General features: G+C 37.3%; 1 protein-coding gene and 1 pseudogene across 3 annotated transcripts in view; both read right to left on the reverse strand.

Annotated features, from left to right (window-relative positions):
- Positions 1-716: 716 nt before the first annotated feature.
- Positions 717-799, reverse strand: LOC111756643 (U2 spliceosomal RNA; annotated as a pseudogene).
- A 6,820-nt stretch (positions 800-7,619) lies between these two features.
- The window catches only part of Ildr1 (immunoglobulin like domain containing receptor 1), a 31,003-nt gene continuing 26,093 nt past the window's right edge, over positions 7,620-12,529 (reverse strand). For all 3 annotated transcript variants that reach the window (XM_063225076.1, XM_013151837.3, XM_013151836.3), the window contains one exon: positions 7,620-8,860. In XM_063225076.1, coding sequence (XP_063081146.1) covers positions 8,819-8,860 — 42 coding nt within the window. In that variant the 3' untranslated portion in view covers positions 7,620-8,818. The remainder of the gene's footprint in view (positions 8,861-12,529) is intronic.

A 12,529-nucleotide genomic window follows, 5' to 3' on the forward strand; every position in this document is an offset into this window, starting at 1 on the left:
GCTGGGGATTTAGCTCAGCAGCATAAGTGCCTGCCTTGCAAGCAGGCAGTCGTGAGTTTGATCCCCGGTACTGATAAAAAAGAAAAAGACAAAAAAAAAAAAAAAAACAAAAACAAAAAAAAAACACCCAAAAACCAAAATGCACAATACCTATTGTGAAAGTGAAAGGGGAGAAAGTGTCTAAAAAGAGAAGGCAGTGCCCACTATTGATCTATTATCATGATTTGAAACCCATATTGTTTTCATTGTTCTGTTTGGTTTTATTCTGTTTTGATTTGTCTAATTTTATTACATTTGCTGTATGGACCGCTGTCTCGGAGATAGCAAGATATATTATGGTAGTCATTGTTGATTTTCTATTGTCTTTTTTTTGAAGCCTTGTATTGCTTTCATTGTTTTGTTTTAATTGATTTTGTTGTTTTGCTTTGTTTGATTGTATCATGTCTGATGGCACAGGCAGCTACATTGGGCATTATGTAAGAGGCATTATGGTAGCCACTGTTGGCTTGTTTTGAAGTCCTATACTGATTCCATTGTTTTGTTTTTATTGCTTTTACTATATACTATGTTGTTTGATTTTATTATGCCTGATGGTATGGGCAGTTCTTTTGAAGATAACAAGAGGCATTATGGTAGCTATTATTGATTTTCTTGCATTTGATTTTGAAGTCATGTATCATGTACATTGTTTTGTTTTGCCTGACTCTTCTGTTTTGTTTGGTTTTATTCTCTTAAAAATAAAATTAAATAAATAAATAAATTTCTACACTTGATCTTAGCCAAAAGGCCGAGAAGCGATAATAAATTTTTAAAAAGGAAGGAAAAAGTTTTCAAATGTAACTGAAAGATAATTTAGTTTTCTTTATATTTTGTATTTTAATTATTATTTTGTATTATGTTACAGTATTATTATCTTTTTTTGGTTATCATTTTTATATGGGTATTTTTGGTTCATGGAATGAATCATCTGAGTTTCCATTATTTCTTATGAGGAAATTTGCTTTGATATGTACTTTGTATTACAAAGCATATTTCTGGAATGAATTATACTCTTGAACCAAACTTTTACTGTGTTATAAATTCTGATAAAATAATATATACATTGTAAGTGGTATAATATGTCACTTAAGGAACAAAATATTCACGTCAAAATTTATGACTCTTTCTTAGAAGGCTGTCAGTTCAAAAGGATACTGAACAAAATAAATGACAGGAGGTAATAGTACTTTTAAAACTCAGACATCATGCTATAAGTCACTTTTTTATGATAACTGGGCCTAAGAAAACACAGTATGTTTATACCTGGGTATGTGCTGTAGTCTGGGGTTTGCAAAGAGAACAAGGCAGTATAGGACATATAATACTTGGTCACCCAAGAGTTAAATACAAAAGAAAGAATGCAGGAAATCTGTCCACACACTAGGACCCAAGGAATCCAGTTGAGAACCTGGATCCCATGGCATGGGTCCAGCTGAAAACGTAGAACCCATGACAATGCCCCCGCAAGTCTAGCTGAAGACCTAGAGCCCATGACAATGACTCATGCAAATCTGTTTCAAGAATCTAGAGTTGGAAGGCCCAAAGATTAGTGTAAAAGCTAGAAAGTCTGTGCCAGTGGGATGAAGGATCTGTGCCAGTAGGCTGAGAGTTCTGCACTGCAGCCAGAAAGTGAGGCTCAAAATAAGGACTAGGGCTCTCCCAAAAAGTACCACAGCCATCCTCAGTGATAAGGTTCCAAGCTCCTCTAATGATAAGACCAGCTGAGTGCATATCAGGAAGTGACAAACTTCTAGAGACTGAACAGCACACCATCTTTCCCCCTGGAGCCAGGAAGCAGTAAAGACCAGAGCTCCTCCAAAGTGAACCACAGCCGTTCTCAGCGATAACCAGGTCCGAGCTCCTCTGACGATGAGAACAGCCAAGTTCACATCAGGAAAGAAGCTCCACAAGCTCCTCCAGGACAACTAACAGCAGCAGGAGAATCACTACCACAGAGAACCAATAACACTCAATTCTTCCTCGCCAATTCTCCTTTTTATGTTGACAACAATCCTCAGGTGGACCATTCATGCTCCGTACCATGCTGATTCAGTTCAGTTGGTGTTATAAGTTGACCATCAGTTCCAATCCACCATGTTATCTGAAGAAAAGTTGTATTTAATAACTAATATACATCTAGATAAGATTGTAACACAAAACTTGAATGTGCTCTATCTGTATCCATTTCTCTACTTATTTCCCTTCCATGGGAGGTGAAGAAATTAAGATTTTTTGCTGTCAAATTATCTAATGACTTATCTGACATGAAAACTATTGTTTTTCATGAATTATGAAATGTGTTTGAAATAATTAAAAGAAATCCAAAGGCTTGGCTAATTTATGTCTTGGTGTACCTGAACTTAAAAATGAGCTCTATGAATTTTGTTTTCCCTAAAAATTTCACAAGGGCAGCTTTTTAAAAAAGATAACATCAGGATTTTTAGTTCCCTTTCTGTAGATGTTCCAAAATAACTTTAAATAAAAATTTTCTCTTTTAGGCTATTTATCTAAAATAAACATAACTGGAAGTTCTGCTTAATAATAAAGCTAAGTTGGGAACAGAGGGCTGTAAGATCAGAGGAAATGTAAGAGTGCTAGCATTTGCATTTTGATACCAGGAAGTCCATTTGAAACCTGAAGCTTCACGGTCCAATGGCTTTAGCTGCTCAGCTGTTTCTTTCATCTTTTTTTCAATAGTCTGAAAGGAATCTTTTTTTTTTTTTTTTTTTTTTGGTCTTATTGGTACCGGGAATCGAACTCACGACTGCCTGCTTGCAAGGCAGGCGCTTATGCTGCTGAGCTAAATCCCCAGCCCCCTGAAAGGAATCTTTTAAGAAAGAAGATCTCTCGAATTGAAGTTGAATATACTATGATTTATGTTTTCATTTATATTTAGTTCTATATATTCTTCATTTCCTTTGAGGAAAGTTAACTTCCTCTTACTCTGCAAATTATTTAGAAGTGTGTTGCTTGGTTTTTAAATGTTTTGAGAGTTGCTTGTTTTTGTTAGAAGTTTCCAGTTTGCTTCCATTTTGGTCAGAGCACACAATGTATGACTTTATCTCCTTCAAGTTTCATTTAGTATGTTTTATTTATTTTTCTATTTGGTCAGCATTCTATGGGCAATTGAGAAACATGTATTCTGTTGGTGCTGGGTGTTTTTTTTTTTTTTTTTTTTTAAATGTATATTATTAGGTCTGTTGATTTCGGTGTCCAGATCTTCTATTCGTGATTTTCAGCCTCATAGCTCTATCTGTCACTGAGGTGGAGTTTTGAAGTTTCCAATAATTGTAGATTCTTCTAAATTTCTCATATCGTAGTGGTAGGCAGTGCATAGAGGGCCTGAGATGCAGGCAACAAAAGAATTTAGTAATAGAGAAAGAATATAGGAAAGACAGGAGTCTGTTTACATTGCTGAGTACGCTGTTAAGGGCAGCAGGTACATTTCCAAGAGAGGAATCAGAAAGTGAGAGACTGGGGTTTTGTCAGGGAATAAAGATGTAGGATAGGGTCTGAGCTGACAAATGTAGCTATCTTAGAAATGTCTTTTTTAGAACATTTTCTGTTCTTTGGGGAATCTTCGAGAGACATGTATCACAACAAAAGTCAAAAGTTGTATATCAGATCTGAAAATTGTCGAGGGCCTTGCGCTTAGGTCTCAAAAAAGGCTTTTTAGATTTAGTTAAAGGTATTTGTATGTTTTGGCCTTTTGGAAAGATAAAACACCATTTCAGGGGAGAAAATAATGGTTTTTGTATTTGCTTTTATCTTGTACTTTGTTCAGTCATTAGTACAGTGCGTCATGACTGTCCAGTACATGCTGAGCAGAAGTGTGGCATCAAAGCAGATTGCGTGTGGAGATTCGTAACCCTTTGATTACCATGTACGGTGTTTCAGTTTTTTTCTTTCTGGTTTTCATTTTATGTATCTGAGGTAGCTTAGTCTGTAAACATTTAGTAAACTACACGTGTTTGCTGGGTGGCTTGATCTTTTTGTTATTATCTAATAACTCTTCATTTCTGGAACTTTGCTTTGAAATCTACTTTACTGAACATCACTACTGATATTTCTAATTTTTAAAAATTGTTATTAATATTTACATGGTATAGCTATTGCCACTTTTTAACTTTCAACTTGTTTTTGAATTTAAAGTTTTCCTAGGTACTCTATAATTTTTTAAAAAAAATTCACTCTTTGAATCTGTCTGTTTACTGCTGTATTTAAAACATTTATATGTAAGATAATTGATTTGTCTGCAGTTTAGTCTGTTATATCTATTTTTCTTTGATCAGTCTTTTTTCTTAACTTACTGCATGTATTTGACTATGCTTTTATTTATTTATTTGTTGGTACCAGGGATCAAACTCAAGATCTAGCGCTTGCCAGGTAGGTGCTTACACCACTGAGCTAAACCCCTGGTCCTTGATTATGCTTTAGGATTCCATCTTGATTTACTTATAGTACTTTTGAGTCTGTCTACATAAAAACAAAACTAGTTGTTGCTCGGGGTGTTTTACATTATTTATCAGAGTGTACTGGTGCCAACGTTTAGCACCTTGAATGGTGGAAAACTCACTTCATTGAGGTCTCTTTGGCTCATCTTTAAATATCACTGAACATTACACATCATTAATTTTTTTGTTTCAATCATCAAATATCATTTATAAAAGTCATAAGGAAGAGATTATATGGACCCATACTTCTCCCTGTTCTGTTGTGTTTCATCAACATCTCCTTCTTTTATCCATTGCTTTCTGTTGCAGAACTTCTTTGAGACAATATTTTAAGGGGAAGTCTTTTGGTCCCAAAATCTTGCAGTTTTCATTTGTCTGTGAATTTTTAAAAGCATCATTTCCTTCTTGAAAAGTAGGTTGACAGTTTTCTTCCAGCATTTAAACTTATTGGGCTATTTGTGTATACAGTTTTTGGTTTTATATGAGAAACCCACTCAAATGGGTATTTCTTTACAAGTGATGTACTATTTCTTTCTAGATATTTTAAGGAGTTTTTCTTTAGTTTTCAAAATTTTAATTATGATATGTAAGACATAGAGTTCTTTGAATTTATCCTGCTTGGGATTTACTAGTATTTTCTTTCTTTTTTTTTTTTATCTGTACCCGGGATCAAACTCATGACTGTCTGCTTGCAAGGCAGGCACTTATGCTGCTGAGCTAAATCCCCAGCCCTAGCATTTTGAATCCTGGGGCTGAAGCACTTAATAAAATCTGGTACATTTTTAGCCATTATTTCAATCTCTATCCTCTTTTTCCTTCATTTCTTGGGCTTTCAATGGCCTGAATGTGGAAATTCATTATTGTTACATAGACCCCTGAGGCTTTGTTCATCTTTTTTTTTTTTTAAGTCTAATTGCTATTTTACCCTCCAGGTCACAATTTTTGTTCCCCATCAACACTACCATTGAGCCTATCCAGCAAGTTTTCAATTTATTTTTCATTTCTATAATTTTCTTTTTTCTCAGATAATTCTTCAGAGATTTTCAATTTTGTTTCAAGATCATTTGTAATTGATTACTGAGGCATTTTTTTTACTGTAGCATTTTTATGATGCTTGCTTTAAAATTCTTAATAATTCCAACATCACATTCATCTCAGTGTTGGCATCAGTGGTTTCCTTTTTTCATTACAGCTGTGATTTTCTAGGTTTTTGGTTTATATTCTGGGTATTTTTGTTATGTTAGGAGACTCTGGGTTACATTTAAATATTTTACAGAGAGTCATTGGGTTTAGCGCCTAGCTACTTGCTTACTATCCAGTAACTCTGAAAGTCTCTGCAGGGTGTCTGTCTGGTTTATATGTGCTGCCTGGCTCCCAGTGGTCTCTGTTGGTGCCCCCCTGAGGGGACGGGAGGAATTTCTTTTGTCTTGGTAGTCCTATCTTTTGCTGAAGGGGAAATACTGCTGCCGACCCAGTTGCTGAGTTTCTCTGGTCCAGGGCATCTTGGTTCCATAACAAGACTTTTAGGACAACGCTGCTGGCTGCAGGACTGTTTCTGTCAGGTGGCTCCTTTTCTTGATTCCACCAGTCAGCCCTGATGACTCTGGGAGGAGAGGCTCAGGCTTGGGGAGACAGAGAGGCTTCCCCAGTTAAGCCACCCACTTTACCTGGATCTCTCTTAGTGTTTCCTCTTACTTACCTTAGTGCCTATCAGAAGAGGAGTTGCAGGTCCACGAGAGGAGAGTCCTCTAGTTGCTTATATTTGGTAGGGCTGGCAACTACTGGCCCCTCAGGTGTGGTTGCCAGAGACATCTGTTAGATCCAAGTTAAGCTGCTAGGATACCTTTTGTTGATTAGGGTGTGTGTGTGCACGTGTGTGTGTGTGTGTGTGTGTGTGTGTGTGTGTGTAAGTTCCCTTTTGTTATTTTGGTCCTGAGTTCTCAAACCAGGCCACCACATTCTTAGTGTCCTTCAGAATACTTTTAGTTCTTTCTTGTGCCATTTCCAAGATTTATAAACTTGCAGGTAATGGGAAAAAAACAAAACAAACAACACAACAGAAAAGTGGGGCTCTTCTATCTTTTCCAGGCCAGAAGTCCCTTGCTGATTGAATTTTGTGATTACACTCTTAAAATTTGTCACTTCTATTTTGCTAATTTAAGCCCAATTACATATGAATATCAAAAGTCCCAAAGAAACCTTTATTTTCTTCACATGTAGTTATGAAACTAGGGGAAAAATGAATGGGTTGATATAACAGATGCTAAATTAAGCTTAAGGCCGTGCACATATGGATACTAATTGAGGCTTGCACCCCTTGCACCTGTTTGGCCCGTCCCCTTTGCTCAGAGGTCTTTATATCAGCATAAAAATAGAAAATGGGAGGAGCTTTTTGAACTATTCAAGGGAAGGTAGGGTCCTTCCCTCCTGGGACTCCAGGAGCAACATCTGCCCAAATGCTCTTGCTTGGGAAATCTCAACTCTGCAAGGTCAGGAGAAGGGTACTTTCAGAACTACTTAGGTCCTTCTGGTTCTTCTGTGAGCTTTAGTGGGGAAGAAGGTTTAAATCAATTGAGTGGACCAAAGTAAAAAATCAGGTATTTATTTGGGGCAGTATACTCAGCTCAGTACATTTATTTTCTCCTATTAATTTATACTGTATTATTCCCAAGAAGCATTTAAAGTGATTTTAATGTGTACATAAAGATAAGAAAATATAAATTAGATGTCGGGAAAAATGAGCAGGAAGGAAACAAGACATATGAATAAGGTTGGTGCAAAAATGCTTCCCTGTATCCCTTCTGATGAACAGCTTGTGAAAGGGAACATACGTATAGAATTTCCATGCTGTCTCAGACCGGAAGCTCAAAAGTGTCTCAGGACTGGGAATAGGATCAGTGACCCCTAACATTTAAAGGTCCCCAAGATACTCAATGGCAGACAAGTTCCTGGGGGGTCTCCCTAATCCTTCGTAGTTTTCTTGCTCCTGAAACATGTTTGACTTCTTCCCATTCATTAGTTGGAATGATTTTGCCCTTGGTTGTTTGATTTTATTATTGTCTGTGATGGTATGAAGAGCTATTTTGAAGAAAATAAGACATTATAATGGCCAGTGCTAATTTAATATCATCTTGATTTGAAGTCCTACCATGCTTTTGTTCTTCTGTTTCCATTGGTTCTATCATGTTGTGTCTTTTATGGACAATGAGAAAATATAGCAACCACTTTTCGTTTTCTGTTATTTGGTTCTGAATGTCCTGTAATACTTTCATTCTCTTTAATAGTTTTACATATTTTGTTATGTTTGATACTATTGGGTATGAGGGTATACTCCACTATTTCAAGGAAAGAGACATTATGGTAGCTACTAATATATTGGATTGTCTTGTGAAATACTGTGTTGCTTAAATTGTTCTGTTCTGATCTGCTTTGTTACGTCCTCTTTTATCTTAATCTCTTTAAAATAAAAAAAAACAAACAAACATGTTTGACTTCTTAAAGTTTCCTGCCATGGTTTACACAAGAATGTCCCCCAAAAGGCTCAGGTGTTCAGAGGTGAGATTTTTGGAAGGGAATAAGGGGCTCTAACCTTATTCCCTTATTAGCTAACCCACTGACGAGTCCATAACTTAATGTGCTATTGGAGACAAGGCCTGGTCAGACGAAGCCGCTCACTAGGGGCATAACCCAGAAGGGCATATTCTTGTGTTCAGACACTTTCCTCTCCGGCTCTCTCCTCTCTCCCCTCTCCTGTCATCTCCCCTCTCCCATACCCTCTCCCTTCTCCCCTCCTTCTCTCCTGTCTCTCTCTGTTTCCTGCTTGCCATGAGGTGCACAGCTTTCCTCCTTGTCCTCCTCCTCCATGGTGTTTTTGCCTCAGACCCAGCTGATCATGGACTGAAATCTCTAAAACCATCAGCCAAAAAAATACATCTTTTCTTCTTAAGCTGTACATACAAGATATTTTGTTCCAACAACAGAAAACCTATCAATACAATTCATAAGTTCTCGTTTTGAAAACTGCCATGGTGCCAACCACCGTGACCTACTTATAGAAAAGCTACCAAGCAACTGAGGGATCACATCCCAGTTAGGCTCCATTATACACCAAAGACAATAAATAGTTAGAGACTGTGAGCTGAGGCCAAGGCTAGTCACCAATTCTTTGATCTTGTTTTTAAAATTCTTCTATTTGATTCTCAGAATTGAAGCCGAAGTTGTTACGTAGATTGCAGCATCTCTCTGAAATCAGCTGGACATCTGGATGCTGCTGATGACACACAGGAAGTGAGAAGCTGCCACAGAAGCAGTGCTGTGCTCGGTGACTAAATGACCATACTCCTCCCACTATGGGAGCTCTCTCTCCCCTAAGGAACAGAACACAAAAAATCCAGTCAGCCAGAATCTGTGCATACGATATACAAAGTGTGCAGTTCAATTCCTAGGCTAGCGGTGGAAGCTGGGACAGCAAACCTGAGCCCAGAAATATTTTAACTCTTTATGGAATCAGTCTCGTCACCTAGGCTTAGCTTTCTCCTCTAGCATCTCTCAAATAACTTTATGAAAACATCTGAATCATAATCATTCTGCATCTTGCTTTTTTTTTTTTCCTGTTGTGTTGGCACTGAGGATCAAGCTCACAACCTAATGTTTGCCAGGCAGGCACTATGCCACTGAGCTATATCCCCTGGCTTGCTCTCTCTCTCCCTCTCACTTTCTCTCTCTTCAAAAACATTTTCTAGTCTCTTATAGACTTAAAAAAAAGTTCTCTGTTCTATCCATCTGTCCATTTGCCTATCATTTGACTGCAAAGCTGACTCTGTATATGTTCTGAATCATTTCTTTGCAGCCTTTTAAAAAAATTTTGGCTTTGTATCTCAGTATTTCTCTGAAGTTATTTATCAATGATCACTAATTACCTCTTCCTTAACAAATTCAGTGGCTTTTCTTCAAAAATTATTCACTTATCTTTGGGCTTTTCCTGCCCCTTCAGTGGAGTAAAAGTTAGGGTTTACATTTCTCAAATTTATGTATCTAACTCTATATTGTAGGGGATCATTTCATACGCTAAAGTGCAAATAATTTAATGAACAAATTAAAGATAAATAACAGGAAACAAGGAGATTGATCTTTGCAAATGTGAAGGAAATCAAGAGATGAATGGAGGGGAGGAGAAAGAAATGTCAAAGAATTAAGATGTGTTATGTACATGTATTAACTCCCCTCAGGAATGTAATTATTATGTGCTGCAAAGATATACTAATAAAAATTACAATTTAAAAAAAGAAAAACTATACTTTTAGTCCATTAATGTGACCATCCTTATCTGAAATAAGAAGATAAATATGTGTCCATATTTATACATAAAGTATACATAAAGGCATGTATACTCATGTTTTATTTTTAAAAAAGTTTCCAACTTATCCAAAAAGTGCGTTTCAGAGTTTTTGTTTTTAACAAAAACATCCCATGATGCACATTTCCTCTGACACAGAGGAATAGAGTGAAGGGGGGGGGGTGTTAAAGGAAACTTCCCAGAATTGGAAGGAGGCCAGGAATACACACAGGAATCATCCTGTGCGTAACCTCTGGAGTTGAAAGCTTGAAGCTTCTGCTTCTTATGCTTCTCAGATTGTAGCTTTGGTTGGCTGGAAGGCCACCTGACCTAAAGTGAGACAGTTGGACTTCGTATTAGGAGGAAGATCCCTCAACATAACTTTGGTTTTCTCCTGAGCATTATATAGACAAAGTTTCATCCTATTTCAGGCTCCCAGGAGATTATGTGCCCCGGGAGTTCTTGTTCCTATCTATTTGTCAAATATTACTCTTGAAAGTTGTCCCTGTGGCTACAACATATGATGTTTAATTACCATTTTTCTGAATACCTAATGAATTTTTTTAAAATTTTATGTAATGAAGTATTTTTAATAAATATTTTGTAAGAAACTATGGTAAAGCTGTAACTAATAAAGCCTGATTTATGAGAAAATAGTGGTGCGTGTTATTTACTCAAGGAATAAATGCAACTTCAAGCGACACATAATCAAATATCGCCATCTAGTGGCCCAGTTGTATTATAATGTTGGAGTTTAGCTGGCTTTACGACTTCCAAGGCAGGGAAGGTAGCCTGTGGGCAAAGCACCCAGCCCCACCGACAGAGGGCAGAGGAAGATTTTGGCTGGGAGACTTTTGCCACATTGAAGGCATTCAGAATCCAAGTTATAAATAAAACAATATCCTTCAAACTAACCAATCTGCCGAATTGAGCCTTGGTTCTAGGGCTCTAGTCATTGTCAGAATATGATGTAAGGTTGAATGTGATCACGTGTTAAATAAAGCCTCTGGGAGACAAATGGAAACAAAAGGAATTCTTCAAATGCTCCTGGACCAAGTTTTTGGGTCTTGGGAGTGATTTTATAGTTGAAAATTTGATTCACTTTTGGTAGAATTATTGTTGGGCTCATCATGATGATAAAGGAGGCTGTGATACTTTTAGAAAATTAGGAAGCAATAAAGTCACTTATAACATATCACTGGGCCTAATATTTCTGTCCCTTTTGAGGGAAGCAGCATGATTTACTAAAAGGGAGACAGGGTGAGAATCAGAAGGCTGTTTTCAATCTTAGGCTTTACTCCTCATTGCTGTGTGGTTCTGAGCCTGTTACTAACCCTCTCGGAGCCTACATGTTTTTTGTAAGGATTTCATCACACAGGATTTGGAAATGACTTACCCTAGTGTCTTTCATATGCCTGATATTCTTCCTTCCCCTTTCATACAAGAAGCTCTATGTAACTTAGCTTAAAATAAAGGTTAGAAAAATTTAACTTATGAAAAAATAAGGTTTAGATCTAGGATCAAAAACTCATCTAAATTACTTTTTTTTCCTGCTAAAATGAAGAGACAATTTTACTTACTATATGAGTAAAGTAAGTATCACTGTAGTTCTCCAAGCCCTGACTGATTCTGGTATTTTTCAGGATTTAATTCTTTTTTAACGTCACAGAATTAGAGCTTTATTATACAAATAGCAGTGAAATATGTCATATACATAAAAACCCATAGTACTATTATCTGTTTCTTATTTGTAAAAGTCTTTTGTCTATGATTTGTATGCACTGAGTAACATTTTAGCCATTTTTAAAAAGATTATGATTCACAGCATATTACACAAAAGTATGCAGAATAAAAAGCATTTGTGATAATTCAAAAAAAAGTGTCACTCAGGGCTTACTTTCCTTAATGGTAACATGGGGGACACAGCTGCGTCATCTGCAAATGAGGCCAATAATACAAACAGTCCTCTCGTTTGCTTCTGTTGACATAATCACAGGGATCTCAGAGCTGCGTGTGATCATCAGAAAATCTGTAGTCCCCATGGACTTATATTACATGGCTGCTACAGGAATAAATAAAACACTGCTGCAAACGATGCCCACCTCAGTGCCTCAGCAGGGCGGCTCTGCACTTTTGCTGATCTTTGCCTCTCATGGGACATGTGTGAGGATACGACACAGCTGCTGCTGACTGTTTCAGAAACCCAGTGCTGGTTTCCTGCCTTCCTCCTAAATCTGTTCTCTCCAAAGTCTGCTCTGGAAAGAGCTGCCTGTGGTTCCATGTGGGGGGCTGGTCCTTCACACACACCATGTGTGTAAGAATTTTTAAAATTTGCAGCTGAACACTACCTCCAACAGAGAAGCACATCCTGTGAAGCCCACAAGGCTCCCCAGTTCCATGCTGTCCTTCTAATCTGGGATGTGATTCCCTCTGGCCCCACTACGATTTCCTCTGCTTGTCTCAACAGAAGCAAAAGAGAAAATGATTTTGGTAAAATAGAGGATGAAAGATTTTTGTGGGTATAGTATCTTGGATTCCAGTGGTTCATTAATGCTTTTGAGTAATCTTGGCAGTCCTTTACAAGAGTCCGTTAACACTGCCATTTGGCTGTATTCATTATAAAATAATTTTTGTTTTAACTTTTTATCAGTACCGGGATTGAACTCACGACCACCTGCTTGTAAGGCAGGAGCTTATGCCG

Source organism: Cavia porcellus, unplaced genomic scaffold (genome assembly GCF_034190915.1).
Source record: "Cavia porcellus strain 051 isolate PalLab524CR breed Dunkin Hartley unplaced genomic scaffold, mCavPor4.1 scaffold_15, whole genome shotgun sequence".
NCBI classification, from domain to species: Eukaryota; Metazoa; Chordata; class Mammalia; order Rodentia; family Caviidae; genus Cavia; species Cavia porcellus.